This window comes from Myotis myotis, unplaced genomic scaffold, assembly GCF_014108235.1.
Source record: "Myotis myotis isolate mMyoMyo1 unplaced genomic scaffold, mMyoMyo1.p scaffold_m19_p_1, whole genome shotgun sequence".
Classification (NCBI taxonomy): Eukaryota; Metazoa; Chordata; class Mammalia; order Chiroptera; family Vespertilionidae; genus Myotis; species Myotis myotis.
The window spans coordinates 151,206,648-151,225,939 of NW_023416313.1; the positions used below are offsets into that span (position 1 = coordinate 151,206,648).

A 19,292-nucleotide genomic window follows, 5' to 3' on the forward strand; every position below is an offset into this window, starting at 1 on the left:
CCCTCAGGCCCAGCAGTACCCTTCCGGTCGCTCTGTGACCGAGATGGAGGTGATGCAGTTCCTGGACCGGGGCCTCCGTCAGCAGCCCTCCGCCCAAGCACTTATCTACTTCCGGGATTCCAGCTTCCTTGGGTACCTTCTCTGGCCTCCAGGCCTCGGTCTCCACAGAAGGCCAGACAGGCTCCGTGGCCATGTCTTTTTTCCCATAGTCAGAGTAGAGGAAGGGGAGCTAGTGGAGGGACACGGCTTGGAGGGCTGCCTTTGCAGCACCAGATCAGCCTCGGCGCTGAAGTAGGGATTGCTCCCCTTGAGGAGTTTCAGGGAACCACAGCCAGGTCTGATGAGGCGGGGCGGGGCAGGGGTGTGGGGTGTGGAGAGAGGCTGGGGTCTGAGTCCACTCTTGGGTTTCTTTGGTGGTCAGCTCTGTGCCAGATGCCTGGAAACCTGACTTTACTCCTGAGTCTGAAGAGGCTGTACATCGGATCTCAGAACTGAAGAGCTACCTGAATAAACAGAAAGGGGTTACCTGTCACAGGTGAGCTGGGGGAGGTGGGGAATCCCTGCACAGGGAGATATGGTGAGGGGATCCAGCTCTGCTGTAACTCTGCTTGTGCTTGCTTTGCCCACAGGTACCCCTGTGAGTGGGGGGGCGTGGCAGCTGGCCTGCCCTATGTTGGGGGGCTGGAGGAGTTTGGGCAGTTGGTTCTGCAGGATGTATGGAGTATGATCCAGAAGCTTTACCTACAGGTCAGCAGGAGCACTGGGGGCCAGGGGAGTGGAGAGGGGGTCAGGTGGTCTAGCTACTCCTGGGTGGGAAGTCACTTCGTGGGAGCTCTGTGAGTCTTCGGCCTGGGGTCCTGAGGAGCATGGAAACATAGTCACTGCCCCTTGTGCCCTCAGCCTGGGGCCCAGCTGGAGCAGCCAGTGTCCATCCCAGATGATGACATGGTCCAGGCCACCTTTCAGCAGCTGCAGAGCCCACCGAGTTCTGCCCGACCTCGCCTTCTCCAGGACACAGTGCAGCAGCTGCTGCTGCACCGAGGGAGGCTGAGCCTGGTGACTGGGCAGTCGGGACAGGGCAAGACTGCTTTCCTGGTACAGAGTCTCAGGCCTGGGCAGGGGGAAGGGTGGGCCATGTGGGCTGAGGAGGGTTGAGGAGGTGGGAGTTTGTGCATGTACAATGTGACCATGTTTTCTGTTCCCTCCTCATACAGGCATCCCTTGTGTCAGCCTTGCAGGTTCCTGGTGGGGCCAAGGTGGCTCCCTTAGTCTTCTTCCACTTCTCAGGAGCTCGCCCTGACCAGGGTCTTGCCCTCACCCTGCTTAGACGCCTCTGTGCCTATCTGCATAGGCAACTGCAAGAGCCGAGTGCCCTCCCCAGTACTTACCGGTGTGTATCTCCCCCATTAACCCTGCCTCGCTGATGTCACATGCTGCCACCCCTGACTCTCCCTCTCTGCTGACCCCAGTTCTGCCCCTACACATCCAGGGGCCTGGTGTGGGAGCTGCAGCAGAGGCTGCTGCCCGAGTCGGCTCAGTCCCTGCAATCTGGCCAGAGCCTGGTGCTGATCATCGATGGGGCTGACAGGTTGGTGGACCAGCATGGGCAGCTGATCTCAGACTGGATCCCAAAGACCCTTCCCCGGGTGAGTATGAGAAGGAGGTGGGGGTGGGATGCAGCAGGGAGGAAAGGAGCCTCTCTAACCCTGTTCTCTTTCCCCTCTACCTCCATCCTCTTTGCCCAAATTTCACAGTGGGTGCACCTGGTACTGAGTGTGTCTAGTGACTCGAGCCTGGGGGAGACCCTGGAGCAGAGCCAAGGTGCCCATGTGGTGGCCCTAGGGCCTCTGGATCCCTCTGCACGGGCCCGGCTGGTGAGAGAGGAGCTGGCTCTGTATGGGAAACGGCTGGACGAGTCGCCTTTTAACAACCAGGTTTGATTGAGGGCTGGTGGCTGTGTGGGGTGAAGCTGGGAGCTGTGAGGACCAGGGTGCTGAGGCAGCCAGCTGCCCCCCACAGACCAGCTGCTTCTTCATTTTCTCAGGAACCCTGTGCCAGGGGAAGTTGTTAATAAGATAACTCATTCCCCAGCCTTTTTCCTGGCGAATGGCCTCGCCAGGCCCACCAGTGTGGGGAGGAGTGAAGCTGTGGTTATTGGGTGGGGTGACAGGGGATTCCCAGAAAAGGGCTTGGCTGGGCAGAGCAGCATAGGGAAGGGATGACTGTGCCCGAGGTGATGCCGTCCGTGGATCTTTCCGCTGCTGGGGATTCTCAGAGGAGGGGCTGCTTTGCAGTGGGCTTTGTGCTGGACTGGAGAGCAGGGGCCGGAGGGCTGGCTGTGGGCAGGCTCTCTGGTACCCATATTGAGTCTTCTGAGTCTCATCAGATGCGGCTGCTGCTGGTGAAGCGGGGGTCAGCCCTGCCTCTCTACCTGCGCTTGGTCACCGATCACCTGAGGCTCTTCACAATCTATGAGCAGGTTGGTTGAGGATATAAACCCCCATTCCTCATTTTCTAAGTCCTAGTCCCACCTCCACCTCTCCATTCAGCTTCTTTCATTCCCATCCCTCGCCTTCTCCCAGCCTCGTCTGTTGCCATCTTTGATCAACCCCAACCCTGCTTTTTATGATCACCTTGCCCCCAACCCTGCGTTTCTTTCACCTGATTTTCTTTCCTTTTCATCCCTTTCCATGGTTTCTCCTGCTGCCCCCTCCCCTCCCTACAACCAAAGCTGCCTCTCCTCTCCCCCCACTGGCTGAAGCCTGTCTCTTCCTCTCCCAGGTGTCTGAGAGACTTCGGACCCTGCCGGCCACTGTCCCCCTGCTGCTGCAGCATATCCTGGGCACCCTGGAGAAAGAGCATGGCCCTAACATACTTTCCCAAGCCTTGGCCACCCTGGGGGTCACACGTAGCGGTCAGTGCTTGGGGTGGATTGGGAGGCTGAGGGCTCAGAGGTTGGATGACCATAGTTGAACTGGGGTCTTCTCAAGCAGTGCAAAGAGGGGCTAGATATCCTGGGATGGGGACACTGAGGTTTGGTGGGGGCCTCAGAGAGCTTACCTTTTCAGGTCTCACTGTGGACCAGCTGCACGGAGTGCTGAGTGCATGGAAGGTTCTTCCCAGAGGGACCAAGACCTGGGAAGAAGCGGTGGCTGCTGGGAACAGAGGGGACCCCTACCCTATGGGGCCATTTGCCTACCTCGTCCAGAGTCTGCGCAGGTAAGCTGCACCCAGCTGACCTCCTGTGTCTTCCCGTCTTTGCACCAGGGCCCCATGTGGTCTCTTCTTCACCCTACCCTTCCTCTGCATAGCCACTGACACCTGTCTCCCAGGCCCTGAATGGCTGCCACTTAACTTCCCACTATTTGAGGTGGGAATGGGAGCCCACAGCTGTGCCAGGATGCACACTGACAGGCCTCTCTCTCTTTTTCCTTCTCTCCTGCACATGAGGACAGTTTGCTAGGGGAGGGCCCCCTGGAGCGGCCTGGTGCCCGGCTCTGCCTCCCTGCTGGGCCTCTGAGGACAGTAGCTAAAGGTCGATATGGGAAGAGGCTGGAGCTGGAGAGCACAGCGCACGTCCTCATAGCAGGTAACTAATTAGTCCGGGGCACTGAGTGTGGGGCCCAAGGCTAGGACCACCCACTGCCGCTTCCCAGCACCTCTGTGGGTGGATGACTTGCTTCCTGAGGGATGCGATCTCTGGAGATGCGCCAGGGCTGAATCATCTGTGTCCTTCCTCTGACCTCCAGCTCAGCTCTGGAAGACCTGCGACCCTGATGCCTCAGGCACCTTCCGCACTTGCCCCCCCGAGGCTCTGGGAGACCTGCCTTACCACCTGGTTAGTCCCCACATCCCACAGGCACCTTCTCCCAAGCACCGACTTTAACAGCTCTGAGACCCCTCTCTCCTTTGACCACCTCTATCACCACTGCTATTACCCCTTTGAACTCTCTCTATTTTTTCTCCTTTTGGTTTTCCTGCCCTCCTCTTTCGGGTCCTTGGTCCCAGATCCCAAGTCTAGGTCCCAGCTGCTCAGGCAGGTCCAATACCCCCTCACCACCCTCTAAAAAGGCCCTAACGAATTCACTCTGGTCCCCTCAGCTCCAGAGCGGGAACCGTGGCCTTCTCGCAAAGTTCCTCACCAGTCTCCATGTGGTGGCTGCACACCTGGAACTGGGTCTGCTCCCTCGGCTTCTGGAAGCCCATGCCCTCTACGGTGAGATGCGTCACCAGTGGCTTCTTCTTTGAGATATGGGGTTCCTGCGTGTGTTCATGGGGGGCCTGCTCAGAGGAAGGTGTCATGGAAAGAACAGTCTAATTTCCATTCCAAGTGGGAAATGCCAAGAGGATGAGCTAGTGAGTCTCGGGAGACCTTTTGCCTAGATCTCTTAGATTAGGGGTTCTCAAACTGCACTTAGTAGGGATACAACTATCTGGGAAACGTGTTCAAAATGAAGAGCCAGAGTGGGGCCAGAGATTTGTACTTTTAACAGATGTTCCTGATGTGGGGCCAGAGGGTCACACTTTGAGACTTACCATTTTAGACACATATATTGGTGCTGGGGTCCATGGGAGTCCAGGCTGGCTCTCCAATCTGCATCTCTTCCATAGCTTCCTCAGTTCCTGAAGAGGAACAGCAGCTTCCTGAGGCTGACACTGCTGCATTTCACACCTTCCTGAAGCAGCAGGCTCTGGTCCTCAGTCAGTACCCCCTGCTCCTGCCTCAGCAGGCAGCCAACCAGCCTCTGGACTCGCCTCTTTGCCGCCAGGCCCCCCAGCTCTCCCAGCGATGGCACCTCCAGCGCATGCTAAAATGGCTTAATAAACCCCACACCATGGGGGGCCAGCAAAGGTAAGAAACTTCATCCCAGACTCTGGCAAGCCCACCAAAGAGCAATCTGCAGCCTTTCTGAAACTGGACAACAAAAGAGAGATCAGCCAGAGTCACCACTGGAGAGGGGAATCCAGGCATAGAAATGCAGAAATGAATTCCTGTTTGCTTCCTTCCCCTCATTTCCTCCCTTTCTTCCTGCTCTTTCTCTAGCTCCAGCCTGTCCCTGACAGTTTCCTCATCCCCCACAGCGGTGGCCTTCTCCCCCAGTGGGCAAAGAGCTGCCGTGGGCACTGCTAGTGGGACAGTTTACCTATTGGACCTGAGAACCTGGCAGGTATGACACTCAAGACGGGGCAGTTTACCTTCAGAAACGCCTCACAAACTGCCCTGAGACCCTAGACAGGCCAAGCCCACCTGCTGCCACCCTGTTTAATTCAGCAACTTTACTTCACATCAGATCAAAAGGGCTTGGGCAAAAATCAATCACACAGCAAATATTTTCCATACTAGAGGCCCAATGCATGAAGATTTATTCAAGAATGGGCCTTCCTTCCCCTGGCTGCCAGCACCGCCTTTGCTCTGGCCTGGAGCTGCCTTTCTGCCTTCCCATGCTGCCTAGAGGCCTGGAGCGGCACTGAACACCTGCGTCGTCACCATGACAACGCAAGTGTCCCACCCTGCCCCTGGCCGCTCAGCACCTGTGTATGCAAATTAACCCACCATCTTTGTTGGGTTAATTTGCATACTCATTCCTGATTGTCTGGTGGGCATTGTGGGGAGCAGTCAATTTGCATCTTTCTCTTTTATTAGTGTAGATACCTTCCGTTCAAGGCACTGTTATAAGCATTGTAAGGAACACAGGGCTTAGGACATTGTCTTTGCCTGCCAAGTGGTTAGTTTGGTTGAAAGGTGACACTTAGCATGTAAAGAGGAACCAAAGCATAGCTGCGTCTCATAGATCAGAGCTAAGTTGTACAGTGACCATAGGATATTGGACAGAGAAGAGCAGGCCTTCAGGGTTGGCTGAGGAGGAGCCTGAGCAAAGACATGGGAAGAAGGTCTCCTGTAGATTTCGGGAACAGTTGCAGTAGAGGGTGCTTAAAGGCTGGAGAGATGGGTCTCTCATCTTCCTACCCATATCATACCTCCCATATGTCTGCATACAAGTCACCCATTCCTCACCCAGACCCATCAAAGTGTTCTCTGATTAGGGATACGTATGGAAGTTGGAGTGGGGAACAAGGTGTGACCCCACTTGGATTACCAGGCTCTAGTTGGACCTGAGCTTGGCCTTGGTCTGGAGTAGGGCCCAAAGCTTTGTACTTTTAGCAGGTGTTCCAGATGTAGGGCCAGAGAGCCACATGTGGAGGCTTATGTAGAGAATGTAGAGAGCCAGGGATTCCAGCCCTTCTTGCCATGATCTCCTTTTTGCTTGGGGCTTGGAGTGGCTGGATATGGGGGTGGGGGGTTTCAAGGGAGTGTCTGAATGTGCTTTCCCCACTCACTCTCACAGGAGGAGAAGTCTCTGGTAAGCGGCTGTGATGGGGTCTCCTCTTGTTTGTTCCTCTCGGACAATTCCCTTTTTCTTACTGCCTTTAACGGGCTCCTGGAGCTCTGGGACCTGCAGCATGGTTGTCGGTAAGGGCTCTCCCATGTCTCGGAGTGGGGGCCTTCCCTGTTTGTGGGAAGCCCAGGGAGGGGGGAATGAGGGGAAGCCTGTGGCCAGATGGCCCTGGGGCCTGACTCTGTCTCCCTGGGGTAGGGTGCTGCAGACCAAGGCTCACCAGTACCAAATCACCAGCTGTTGCCTGAGCCCGGACCGCCGGCTGCTGGCCACTGTGTGCCTAGGGGGGTGCCTAAAGGTAATGCCTGGGCTCTGTGGCAGTCCGAGTTGCCCTGAGTGCTGCGTCAGCCTGGGAGGTTGCTCTGTCAGTATGGCAGGGGCTGCTGACTGCTTGGCCTGGGGAGGCCTTTCCTGCTGAGGCTGGGGACTGGACAGGGTGGTCCCTGGAGCTCTGGGACTGACGGGCTCAAGCCTCTGTCTCCAGCACCTGATTCCTCCCCTCTCTCTCCTCCAGCTGTGGGACACAGTCCATGGGCAGCTGGCCTCCCAGCACACCTCTCCCAAACCCGTGAATTGTGTTGCATTTCACCCAGAGGGGCAGGTGCTAGCCATAGGCAGCTGGGCTGGCAGCTGCAGCTTCTTCCAGGTGGATGGACTCAAAGTCACCAAGGTGAGGTCCAGTGTGGCCCTGGGGGAGGAACACAGAGGGTGGGAGTGGAAGGCGGGGGATGATGGACATCCACATTTTGTGTCACTTTGGGCTGTGTTGAGAGCAACCCTGACATTTCTGTTTCTACCTCCCCGTGTAGGAACTGGGAGCTCCAGGAGCCTCTGTCTGTACCTTGGCCTTCAATGTGCCTGGGCGGGTGGTCGCCGTGGGCCGGCTGGACAGGATGGTGGAGCTGTGGGCCTGGCAGGAAGGGGCACTGCTGGCTGCCTTCCCTGCCCACCATGGCTTTGTGGCTGCTGCCCTTTTCCTGCGTGCTGGGTGCCAGTTACTGACAGCCGGAGAGGATGGCAAGGTCAGGTGTCAGAGGGCTGGGGTGGGTTCCAGGGAAGGAGTGGCAAAGGCAGGGAATGTCTGTGGAGGGTGGGCGTTTGTTGAGTGGACTGTGGGGATAGCTGGGCTGGTGTGAGCTTCAGGGAGAAGGGTGTGGGTATGAGTACAGGCAGCTCTCAGAAGACTGTTTGGAAGGAGGACTTTAACAGGGTGGCTATAACTCTGGGGTGGGAGTGGGGTATCTTTAAACCCTCTTATCGGCCCTCAGGTTCAGGTGTGGTCCGGGTCTCTGGGTCGACCCCGTGGATGCCTGGGTTCCCTTTCTCTCTCTCCGGCCCTCTCCGTGGCTCTCAGCCCAGATGGTGATCAGGTGGCTGTTGGTTACCGAGCTGATGGCATCAGGGTCTACAAAATGTCTTCAGGTACAAAGGGAGAAAGGATGGGGTGTTTGAGTTTTTGGAAAGAGACCCCTCCTTTACAAGTGTCTTCCTCTCTTGTTTTCTCTCCTTCTCTAGGTTCTCAGGGGGCTCAGTGTCAAGCACTAGATGTGGCAGTGACGGCACTGGCCTGGCTGAGCCCTGAGGTGTTGGTGAGCGGTGCCGAAGATGGATCCCTGCAGGGCTGGGCCCTCCGGGAGAGCTCCTTTGAGTCCCTCTGGCTCATGTCCAGATACCAGAAACCTGTGCTGGGCCTGGCCTCCTCCCAGGAACTCTTGGCTTCTGCCTCAGGTACTGCTGGGCAGTGGGCAGGGTTGTGAATCCCTGAAAACACACACACACACACACACACACACACACACACACACACACACATGGACGCATTTTTTTTTTTACAACTTTACAAGTTCTTTGTCTTGCACAATTGGTCTCTAGACTGTTTCTTCTTGTTCTTTAACCCTGATTCTGGGAACTCTTTGCAATGTCTATGATCCTTTAAGTTTCTGCCCAGTGAGAGACTTTACTGTGTAAATGGATGGGTGTCCCTCAGGAGGGGAGAGAAATGTGGAGGTGAGAATGCAGAGTGGCCTCAGTCCTCTCTTGGTAGAAGGCTTGGTCCCAGTGACACTGGACACTGGGAAGGGGAGTGTCTGGAGGTGCAACAGGGCGCTAGAGAGAGACAGCTGCAGAGCCGGGGCTGGGAGTGCCTGGCATCCTGTCCTGTGTACTCAAGTGATGGCTGACCCTTGTCCAGGGCCTCTGCACAGCCCGTGATCACTTCTCCCTCCCTTGGAGCTGTGCCCTCATCCTGGCCCTCAGTCCCCATGATTGCCTTTGTCTTTGGCCTCCGGGCTAGTCTTGCTTCCTCTTTCAGGGAATCTTCCTCTCTCCCTCTTTCCATTGCAGAGGATTTCACAGTGCGGCTATGGCCACGGCAGTTGCTGACACTGCCACAAAAGGCAGAACTCTTTCCTTGTGCCACCGAACTGTGGGGACATACGGGCCCCGTAAACTGCTGTAGCTTCAGCACTGATGGGTGCCGCCTGGCCACTGGAGGCCGGGATCAGGTGAGCCTCTCTCCCTCCACTTCCAGCTCCTGAACAGCCCAATTTCTGTTGCTTCCTCCAGCTTTTTGCTTGACCTGCCCTCCTTCCTTCCGTAATACTCTCTCCATGAAATTTCTTGTCTGTAATGGCCCTGGTGCTCCTCCCTCCCTCCCATGGTCCTAACTCTTCATCTTTTGGGACCTATCCAGAGTCTCCTCTGCTGGGATGTGAGGACACCCACAGCCCCTGTTCTGGTTCACTCCTTCCATGCCTGTCACCGTGACTGGGTCACTGGCTGTGCCTGGACCAAAGGCAACCTACTGGTGAGTGAAGAGAAGGGGTGTAAAGCTCAGCAGGGTTCCTGAGGACAACACCCCCCATCTGATCCTTTCCTGACACCCGTTTAGAATAGTAATAGCTAACACCTGGCGTGGCTCAGTGGTTGAGTGCTGACCTATGAACCAGGAGGTCATGGTTCCATTTCCAGTCAGGGCACATGGCCTGGGTTGCAGGTTCATCCCCAGAGTGGGGTTGTGCAGGAGGCAGCCGATCAATGATTCTCTCTCATCATTGATGTTTATATCTCTCTCCCTCTCCTTTCCTCTCTGAAATCAATAAAAATATATTTGAAGAACTAGTAATAGCTAACATTTATTGAGCGGTGAGTATGTGCCATGCACTGGATTAAGCTCATTGCATATATTGTCTCATTTAATCTTTACAACGCCCTGTAAAGTAGATACTGCTATCATCTGTTTCACAGACAAGAACACTGAGTTCAGACAGATCAAAGGACATTTCCAAGGCCATGGAAGTGATAAAGCTAAGCCAGTAAACTTTCTGATGAGAAAGCTCATGCTCTTGACAAGAACACAAAACTGTCTCCCAAGGGTTTAGGATGCCCCATCCCTGCAGTAAAGGGTGCTACTGTTATTTCTTTGGTCTAAGGCAACACTCAAGGTTGGAGAAGCCTAGTTTTCCAATGGAGAGTACCCATGTTCTCAAAAAGAGATGAGAAAGGAGAGAGTAAGCTGAATAGACTTGTCATAGTTTGTCCTTCTCCTGCCTTCTAGGCAGCCACGCCTTTCCTTGGCATTGCAGACTTTTCACCTTGGTCTGGATTTGTTGACTGACAGTGCGTTAATAACAAGGACAATGGCTACTATTTATTCATTGCTCATTGTGTACCAGGGAGCTGTGCTAAATCCTTCTCTATAGATGCATCAGCCCCACAGCAACCAAGGCAGATAGGTGAGCTGTCATTATCGTGGTTGGATAAAAACCTAAGGCTCAGAGAGATGAACTTGCCCCAGGTCACAAAGTAATGAATGGTGGAGCTAGGATTTGAACCCAGGATAGCCGTGTTCTCAGTCACAAGGTGTACTGCCCTCCATTATATATATACAAAAATGCTAGAGGGATGCTGATTCTCCCTCTCCTTTGACTCTGCAGATCTCCTGCTCCAGTGATGGCTCTGTGGGGCTGTGGGACCCAGAGTTGGGACAGCAGCTTGGTCATTTCCTAGGTCATCAGAGTGCTGTCAGCGCCGTAGTGGCCGTGGTGAGAAGGCAATACAGAGTTTCCTGGGGTCTCTGGGAAGACCAAGGGTGCTTTGGGAGACTGGATGCATTGGGTATCTAACCCCACAGGCAAAGAGGTATAAATAATGAGGTATTTGGGCCTGGATTAGAGCGGGATTAGGCTGTTGAGGCTGAGAGTTGGTGTGAAGGGAGGGCAAGCATGAAAACACAGCATCTTAAATTTATGACCTTGTGGGAGGATTGCAGCCATGAACCCCCCAGTTTTAGGTCCCCAGTTCTCCTCACTCTTTAAAATCTTCTAAACCCCTGGTGCTCAGCCCACAGCTCTGTGGTGGGGTTGGACTTCCCATGTCTTGCTTAGTGTGACTCTGCTCTGGGGCAGGAGGAGCACGTGGTGTCTGTGGGCCGGGATGGAACCTTGAAAGTGTGGGACCATCAGGGAGTGGAGCTGACCAGCATCCCTGCTCACTCAGGACCCATCAGCCATTGTGCAGCTGCTCTGGAGCCCCATGCAGGTGATGAGATGTCAGCTACCTTCCCTCCCCTGCTGCCTCTTCCCCTTTCCCCCGTGTCTCCCCTTCTTCTCTTCTTCTCACTCATTCTCCGTGTCTTATCAGCTTGCCAGCCTGGGTCAGAGCTTCTGGTGGTGACTGTTGGACTGGATGGGCTCACACGGTTGTGGCACCCGCTCTCGGTGAGTTTCCTGAAAGGATAGGTGAGGGAGGTAGAGAAGGTATAGCGGGATAACCTGTGTGTCCATCCCCTATTGTCCCATCTCCATCCTTTCTTCCTAGGTGTTTCAAACACATACCCTACTGGGACACAGTGGCCCAATCAATGCAGCTGCTGTTTCAGAGGCCTCAGGCCTCCTGCTGACCTCCTCAGAGGATGGATCCATACGGCTCTGGCAGGTACCGAAGGAAGCAGGTGAGTGAGGTGCGGAGAGAGGCAAGGTATGAAAGAGGATTGTGTAACTGGGACCAAGAAGGTCAAGGGTAGCCCGATATCTCCTCTTGTTTCCCAGCAAAGGTTCAGCTCCTAATGAATCCCACTGCTCTCTTCTCCAGATGAGGCAAATATACCTAGGAGTCCTGCAGCCGTCACAGCTGTGGCCTGGGCCCCCGATGGTTCTGTGGCAGTGTCTGGGAATCAAGCTGGAGAACTAACCTTATGGCAAGAAGCTAAGGCGGTGGCCACAGTACAGGTGAGTTGGGCACTCTCAGTTCATTGTCTATGTGAATTCTGCCCCTGCTATGTATTTAATGGCCTGGGTTGGAGGTTGCCTAGATGCCTGGGAGAGGAAAGAAGGTGAATCTTGGCTTCTCAGAAATACTGAAATGAAGTTGTGCACACCAGGCTCCTGGCCGCATCAGTGCTCTAATCTGGTACTCGGCAAACACCTTGGTCGTTGTCAGTGCTGATGAAAAAGTCAGCGAGTGGCAAGTGGAACTGCGGAGGGATTCAACACCCAGAAATTTCAGGTGAAACAAAGCAGCGGGTTAATGTGGTAGGAACGGTAGTCTCCTTACACCCAGGATTTTACTCAACTCACTGCACCTCTGCTTTTGAACTAGGTCAATGGGATGTTAGTTGTTAGGCAGAAAAAAGTCCCTAGGAAACTGTTTTCTGCTCCCAGTCATCTCAATTTAAATAATAATTAGCCTACTTGATGCTAAGCTCTGGGTCAGGCAATATGAATTTAACGGTGTTAATTAAGAGAGTCACAGTAGAGGAGTGTGCATATAAGTAAACTGCCAACAGTATTTAGAGTGATTAGTATTACAATAAATATATATAAATATCTATAAATATATTTGTGTATATATATATATATGTGTGTGTGTGTGTGTACACACACACACATAATCTGGGGCTGCAGAATTGGAGAAATTTACGTTTTATATAAGAGTTGCTATTTGAGGTTGGCCTTAAAGGATGAGTAGGAGTTTTCTGGACCAGTAAAGGAAGGGAATGGAGTTGTAGGAAGAGGAAGTAGCATTAACAAGTGGCACGGAGCCATGAGAGTGCATGGTGTATTCTGAGTACTCACAGCCAAGTCTTTGTGTTCTTGGTGGGAGGTAGAGGTGGGAAATTAGATCGAGAAGATAAACCAGGCTGTAGAGGTGGTAAGAATTTTGAGCAGAATAATTATCTGGATTTTAGAAAGAGAACTTGGGTGGCAGTAAGGAGGATGGAGAGTAGTAGAGAGATGCCTAAGGTAGGGAGACCACTTTTATAGCAGTTGCTATAGTCAGGGGAGACATAATGTGGGTCCTGACCAGGGACAGTGGGGATGAGAAGGAGAGATACAGATTTAGGCATGTGCTACAAGTAGGATCCACAGTGCTTACTGATCACTTGGAGGTCAGAAGGGAAGGAAAAGGCAAGAATGTTAGAGATTCCTTGTTTGAGCAAGTAAGGGGAAGATGATGATGAATCCTGATATAAGAAAAACAGGAAGAGGAATAGAATTTGTAGGGACGATAATACATTTTGTTTTCTACCTCACTGAGGAGCCTCAGAGAGGTGGACTAAAGTAGGCTTTCTCCTCCCATGTGCCTCTTTGAGCTACAGTCTCCGCCTGAACCGAGTTCTGCAGGAGGACTTAGGGTTCCTGACAGGTGTGGGCCTGGCCCCTGATGGCCACTCCCTCATCTTGGCTACGGCGGATTTGCAAATATTGCACTTGAAGCCAGGGGATGCTCCCTCTGAAATCTGGTAAGATCCAAAATGTAGTTTCCTCTCAGGCTGGAGAAACAGGGGGAAGGGGTTAGTGGTTACCCTGAGGTTGGGTCTGACTGAGAACAAGCACTGGGGTCGTACAGTCAGGTGTTCCTGGGCTCAGCCTCTTTCTTCCTTGTAAACCAGGCGTGACTACACAGAACATCCTATGATGTTGTCCACCCACCAGGACTTTGGTGTGTTTGCCCTGCAGCCAATGGCCCCTGGAATTCTTTCTGTCTTAGTAAGTCCTGTTTGGGTGTGTGTTAAAATAAAGATTTGCCCAGAACCAATATTTTAAAACCTTGGGGCCACAATGGAGGATAAGAGAGAGGGAAAGGCAGTTGGTTCCAAATCTTCTCTTCCTTCAACTGGAGCAGCTATACTTAAGCACATTGTATATTGACTTTCCCTCTAAGATTTCATTGATACAAAAAAAATTCTAGTGTTTAAGAAAATCATAGGAAACCATAAATCTAGGTTTTTTCTTAATTGCATTTTTTGTCTCTTACCACTATATTTGTCTGGAAGGATACAGACATATCTCATAGATACTATTTTGAGCGAAAGAAGCCAGACACCAAAGAGTATGTATTACATGATTTCACTTAAATGAAGCTTAAGAACAAGCAAAATTAGTTTATAGTGACAGAAGTCAGAATATTGTTAGCTCTCGGGGTAGAGGTCTCTGGTATTGACTGGGAAGGGGCATGAAGGCAGCTTTCCAACGTGGTGGAAATGTTCTAGTCTTGATCTGGGCAATGATTGCATGGATGTGCAAAAATTCATTGAGATACACATTGAGATGCACTTTACTATATATGGGTTACAATTTAAAAAAAAATCCTGACCAGCTCTAGCTGGTTTGGCTTAGTGGATAGAGCATTGGCCTGGGGACTGAAGGGTCCCAGGTTGGATTCCAGCCAAAGGCACATGCCCAGGTTGAGGGCGTGCAGGAGCCAGTCAATGATTCTCTCTCATCATTGATGTTTCTATCTCTTGCTTCCTCTCCCTTCCTCTCTGAAGAAAGGAAGGAAGGAAATAAATGAATGAATGAATGAATGAATGAATGAATGAATAAATCCTGACCAGTCCAGAAGAGAAAACAGTTGCTTTTGTCTGGGCCGGGGTAAGTGGCACAAGTAGGCTAAACAAAATGACCTGTCCTTTCACAGAGGCAAAAGGAGTCTGGAGAGTTTGAAGAGCGCCTGGACTTTGATCTGAACTTAGAGAATCCCAGTGGGACCCTAATATCAGTAACTCAGGCCAAACCTGAATCTGGTGAGTGGTGAGGGGAGGACACAAGGAATCTAGAGGTGGCCTAGGGGAGGATGATGGACCCTTCAGAGCTCAAGATCTGGCTCTAACTCTGCCCTTGGAATGGCAGAGTCCTCGTATTTGTGTGCCAGCTCCGATGGGATGCTGTGGAACCTAGCCAAATGCACCTTAGAAGGAGAATGGACCACAGGTAACATCTGGCAGAAAACAGTACAAATGCCTGAAACCCAAACTCCAGAAACAGACCCATCTGTGTATTGTGACATGGTGAGCTGGCCAACAACCCCATGTCTAAAGACACGGCAGCGTAAAAAGGTGAGTTTGAGGGAAGGGTTACAAATACAGGGGATGAGGCTCTAGGTCTGATCCTGATGCTTTCTCGACTAAGGAGGGCCCACAAGAACTCACCATACATTTCCCCTTCCTCTCTAAGATTCACTCGGGCTCTGTCACAGCCCTCCATGTGCTGCCTGAGTTGCTGGTGACGGCTTCGAAGGACAGAGATGTTAAGCTGTGGGAGAGACCCAGTATGCAACTGGTAAGTGTGCGTATGTGCAAGGAGGGCTGAAAGGATGTCACAAGGGAGCAAACCTGGGATAAGAAAGTTCAAAAGATCAAAATTTTATTTTCTTCTGTCCTTCTTGCAATAATATGGGACTAACCTGTTCTAAATAAAAAGCATTAATGTGAGAGAAAAACAGGGTAGTAAGGAGGCCCTAGGCTTGTAGTTCTCATCTCCCTCTTTTTTGCTCACATTGTAGCTGGGCCTGTTCCGGTGCGAAGGGGCAGTGAGCTGCCTGGAGCCTTGGCTGGGGCCTGACTCTGCCCTGCAGCTCGCAGTGGGAGACGCACAGGGCCATGTATACTTTCTGTCCTGGGAATGAAGATGCACTACTCAGGGCAGAGGTACCATTTGTGCTGGAGGTGCAAGCCTGAAGACACTGGTGGAAACTTCCTTGATAAAATTATAAAAATAAAGTATCAAGAAATTTCAAGTACAGTCCTGCCTGAGTTCTCATGTGGATTTGGACCAACTGGGAAGAAAATGGATGTTATAATGTTTCTTTTCTGATTTAAGGTGATTTTTTACTAGAACTGCAAGAAAGTGAACCAGATCTTTAGTGGATATTCTTTGAAACTAGGCTTTAAAATTCTTGTGTCATTTGCTGGGCCAGGAAGCCCAAGATACCACTCCTTCCTGGAGGAGGAATGAAAGTGATATTGGCCAGCACTGAACTGGAGACCTCTCACTTGGTCAAGAAAAAATAAGGGAAGGAAGAATAAATCGATAGTGCCCCTAGTAAGGGCCTTTAGAAAGAGCTGGGATAGAAGTGGGAAAGCACTAGGTTCCTCTTAGAGAAACAGTCCCATCTACCAGAACTAACTGCCCAGATGAGCACTGAAAGCAGATGGAGTCTTCTGGCTTTCACAGCCTCTGCCGGAACAACAGCAGCCACATGGCTTGCAAGCATAAGTCAGTACAATCATTTGCATTTTTTTAACTATATTTTTTATTGATTTCAGAGAGGAAGGGAGAGGGAGAGAGAGATAGAAACATCAATGATGAGAGATAATCATTGATTGGCCACCTCCTGCATGCCTCACACTGGGATTGAGCCCACAACCTGGGCATGTGCCCTGACCGGAATAGAATCATGACCTCCTGATTCATAGGTTGACATTCAACCACTGAGCCACACCAGCTGGGATCATCTGCATTCTTGGAAGAGATCACAAAAATGTATCTCTTTCAAATTCAAGTTCACAAAGGTTAAAATAAGTTGAAAGGGGGAGGCTTTTACTTACAGACTTACCAGAGACTGTGATCCTCTTAAGTAAAAGTTCTAGAACCTTCTTATTTTCCTGTAATTCTGTCCTTTGGAAGAAGAAGTTACCTGAGGCTCTTTCTTTCTATGGGTGAAACAAGGGTTAAGGGTCTTCTGTGTCCAAGAATTCAAGAACTTGTATGTGATAAGCCAGGGCTATTACAGGATGTTGTCCTGGGTTATGATAGGGTTCTTTCAGAGAAATACAACTGCACTCTGGTCTAGAAATGAGATTTGGGGACTTGAGTGGGATATTTTGTTCTTATTTCACCCTGATTCCAGATTTTGCAAGGAGAAATCACCTGAGGGACTTGGCCTTATTTCTCCCCATGCCTCATGGTCTCCCTCACCCAGAGGATAAAGACACAAGGAACACCCTGTAGACATTTTTCAATTCTCTTGGTTATATACCTAGGAGTGGAATTGGTATATCATGTAGTAACTCTAACTATTTGAGGAACTGCCAAACTATTCTTCAAAGCAGCTACACCATTTTTACATTCTCATGTAATATATGAGAATTCCAATTCATCCACACCTTTACCAACTTGTTATTGTTGGTCTTTATTATTATAGTCCTCTAGTGGGTGTCAAGTGGTATCTCATTGTGGTTTTGATTTGCATTTTCTAATAAATGTTGAACATCTTTTCAGGTGCTTATTGGAATCTGTATTTCTTCCTCAAGGAAATGTCCATTCAAATCCTTGGTTTTTATTTGGATTATTTGTCTTTATCTTTGAATTGAAAGATTTTTTTCTATATTCTGGATATTAGATTCTCATCAGATTATAATTTGCAAGTATTTTCTCCCATTTTTAGGTTATCTTTTCACCTTTTTTAAAGAGGAGGACTGGCTCTTTTTCTTTTTTAAAAATTGATTTTAGAGAGGGAGGAAGAGAAACATTGATGTGAGAGAGATACATCAGTCAGTTGCCTCCTGCATGTGCCCCAACAAGGGATCAAACCCACAACCTACATATGTACCCTGACCAGGAATCGAACCTTCAATCTTCCAGTGCATAGGATAACACTCCAACTAAGCCATACTGACAGGGCATCTTTTTACTTTCTTGATAGTGTTCTTTGATGTATAAAAGTTTTGAATTATGATAAAGACTAATTTTATTTTCTTTGGTTGCTTATGCTATTAACATCATATTTCAGAGACTATTGCCTAACCAAAGTCACAAATCTATCCCTGTATTTCCTAAGAATTTTATAGACTTAGCTCTTATATTTAGATCTTTGATACATTTTGAGTTAATTTTTACATAGAGTGTGAGGTAGTATTCCAAACTGATTACTTTGCATGTGGATATCCAAGCACCATTTATTGAAAAGAATATTCTTAATAGTCCTAGCATCCTGTTGAAATCAATTGACCATAGATATATGGGTCTATTTCTGTACTCTTAATTTTATTGACCTATGTTATCTTTATGCCATTACCACACTGTCTTAAATGTAGCATTGGTAGTAAGTTTTGAAGTCAGGAAGTGTGAGTCTTCCAACTTTGTTCTTTTTCAAGATTGTTTTGGCTATTCGAGTTCCCTTTGCAATTCCATATGGACTTTAGGTTTTTCTTGTTCATTTGTGCAAAAAAGACTGTTGGAATTTTGATAGGAATTTCATTGAATCTGTAGATTGCTTTGGGGGAGTATTATCATCTTAATAATATTAAGTCTTCTCATCCATGAACAGAGTGTTTTTATTTATTTAGGTCTTAAACTTCTTTCAACAATGTACTATAGTTTACAGTGTACAAGTTTTGCACTTCTTTGGTTAAATCGATTCCTAATTATTTTTACATTTTGATGCTATTGTAAATGGAATTATTTTCTTAATTCCCTTTTCAGATTATTCATTTGTGTATAGAAATAAAATTGATTTTTGTATAGTCCATATCCTGCAACTTTGTTGAACTTATTACTTCTAATTTCTTTTTATGTGTATGTATTCTTTAGGGCTTTTTATATATATTAGATAACCTTCAAATATATAGTCTTACCTCTTCTTTTTCAATCTGGATGCCTTTTTATTCTCTTTTCCTTATCTAATTACTCTGGCTAGAATCCTGTACAACATTGAATGGAAGTGATGAGCGCAGACATTTTGGTCTTGTTCCTGATCTTAGGGCTTTCAGTCTTTCTGTGGGTTTTTCATAGATATCCTTTATTAAGTCGAAGTTCCCTTCCATTCTTAGTTTGTTGAATGCTTTTCATGAAGGGTGTTGATTTCACCAAATGCTGTTTTGCATCTAATAAGATGGTCATGTGATTTATGTCCTCCATTAGTTGATTTTCTTATGTTGAACCAACCTTGCATTCCAGTAATCTCACTTGGTCATGGTGTATAATCCATCCTTTTTATAGCTTGCTGGTTTAAACTTGTTTGTATTGTGTTTTTATATCTATATTTTTAAGGGATATTGGTCTATAGTTTGCTTTTCTTGTGATACCTACGTGTTTTAGTTTCATACTCCTTTATAGAATGTGTTGGGAAGTATTCCCTTCTCTCCTATTTTTTGGGAAAAGCATGTAATCTACTCAATTTTAACAGCAGCAGTCTTTCAGTAAGTGAATATATTTAACTATTTCCTTATCTATGGAAATTTTTGCATAGAACAATGCTACAGTGACATCACCCATGTAAACATGTACATCTGTAATTTTTACAGATTGTGTACATATTATTTTCTTTATTTTTTAGTTTTTTTAAAATGTTTTTATTGATTTTTAGAGAGGAAGGGAGAGGGATAAATAGAAACATCGATGAGAGAGAAACATCATCAATCAGCTGCCTCCTGAATGCCCCCTTCTGGGGATCAAGCCCAAAACCTGGGCATGTGCCCTGACTGGAATCAAACCAGCAACCTCTTGGTTCATGGGTTGATGCTCAACCACTGAGTCACACCTGCCAGACAGGGTGTCTACATTTTAAATTTTGATATTGATAGTCTGGTCTCTCTAAAAAGTTGTAGGCTAAAGTTTTCATTTAAATAACCTTCATTGTTACTTAAGGAACTGTGTTATGTGTGTTTATCTG

The 19,292-nt window shown here is 49.2% G+C and overlaps 1 protein-coding gene across 4 annotated transcripts in view; it reads left to right on the forward strand.

Annotated features, from left to right (window-relative positions):
- TEP1 (telomerase associated protein 1) overlaps nt 1–15,421 on the forward strand; it is a 37,461-nt gene extending 22,040 nt beyond the window's left edge. Inside the window, exons 21-55 of one of the 4 annotated variants that reach the window (XM_036296031.1) lie at nt 8–132; nt 422–535; nt 630–747; nt 901–1,095; nt 1,215–1,390; nt 1,490–1,646; nt 1,755–1,934; nt 2,387–2,479; nt 2,782–2,914; nt 3,069–3,219; nt 3,456–3,589; nt 3,750–3,838; nt 4,102–4,216; nt 4,612–4,852; nt 5,045–5,168; nt 6,348–6,472; nt 6,597–6,696; nt 6,913–7,068; nt 7,208–7,420; nt 7,667–7,820; nt 7,914–8,126; nt 8,742–8,902; nt 9,091–9,204; nt 10,334–10,441; nt 10,805–10,937; nt 11,040–11,116; nt 11,217–11,349; nt 11,490–11,626; nt 11,779–11,903; nt 12,997–13,140; nt 13,291–13,387; nt 14,319–14,424; nt 14,531–14,736; nt 14,855–14,959; nt 15,183–15,421. In XM_036296031.1, the coding sequence (XP_036151924.1) occupies nt 8–132; nt 422–535; nt 630–747; nt 901–1,095; nt 1,215–1,390; nt 1,490–1,646; nt 1,755–1,934; nt 2,387–2,479; nt 2,782–2,914; nt 3,069–3,219; nt 3,456–3,589; nt 3,750–3,838; nt 4,102–4,216; nt 4,612–4,852; nt 5,045–5,168; nt 6,348–6,472; nt 6,597–6,696; nt 6,913–7,068; nt 7,208–7,420; nt 7,667–7,820; nt 7,914–8,126; nt 8,742–8,902; nt 9,091–9,204; nt 10,334–10,441; nt 10,805–10,937; nt 11,040–11,116; nt 11,217–11,349; nt 11,490–11,626; nt 11,779–11,903; nt 12,997–13,140; nt 13,291–13,387; nt 14,319–14,424; nt 14,531–14,736; nt 14,855–14,959; nt 15,183–15,305 (4,875 nt within the window). In that variant the 3' untranslated portion in view covers nt 15,306–15,421. Of the gene's footprint in view, nt 1–7; nt 133–421; nt 536–629; nt 748–900; nt 1,096–1,214; nt 1,391–1,489; nt 1,647–1,754; nt 1,935–2,386; nt 2,480–2,781; nt 2,915–3,068; nt 3,220–3,455; nt 3,590–3,749; nt 3,839–4,101; nt 4,217–4,611; nt 4,853–5,044; nt 5,169–6,347; nt 6,473–6,596; nt 6,697–6,912; nt 7,069–7,207; nt 7,421–7,666; nt 7,821–7,913; nt 8,127–8,741; nt 8,903–9,090; nt 9,205–10,333; nt 10,442–10,804; nt 10,938–11,039; nt 11,117–11,216; nt 11,376–11,489; nt 11,628–11,749; nt 11,904–12,996; nt 13,141–13,290; nt 13,388–14,318; nt 14,425–14,530; nt 14,737–14,854; nt 14,960–15,182 lie in introns of those variants that run through there. The other 3 variants (XM_036296038.1, XM_036296048.1, XM_036296057.1) reach the window with 3 other exon arrangements.
- Nucleotides 15,422–19,292: the final 3,871 nt, after the last annotated feature.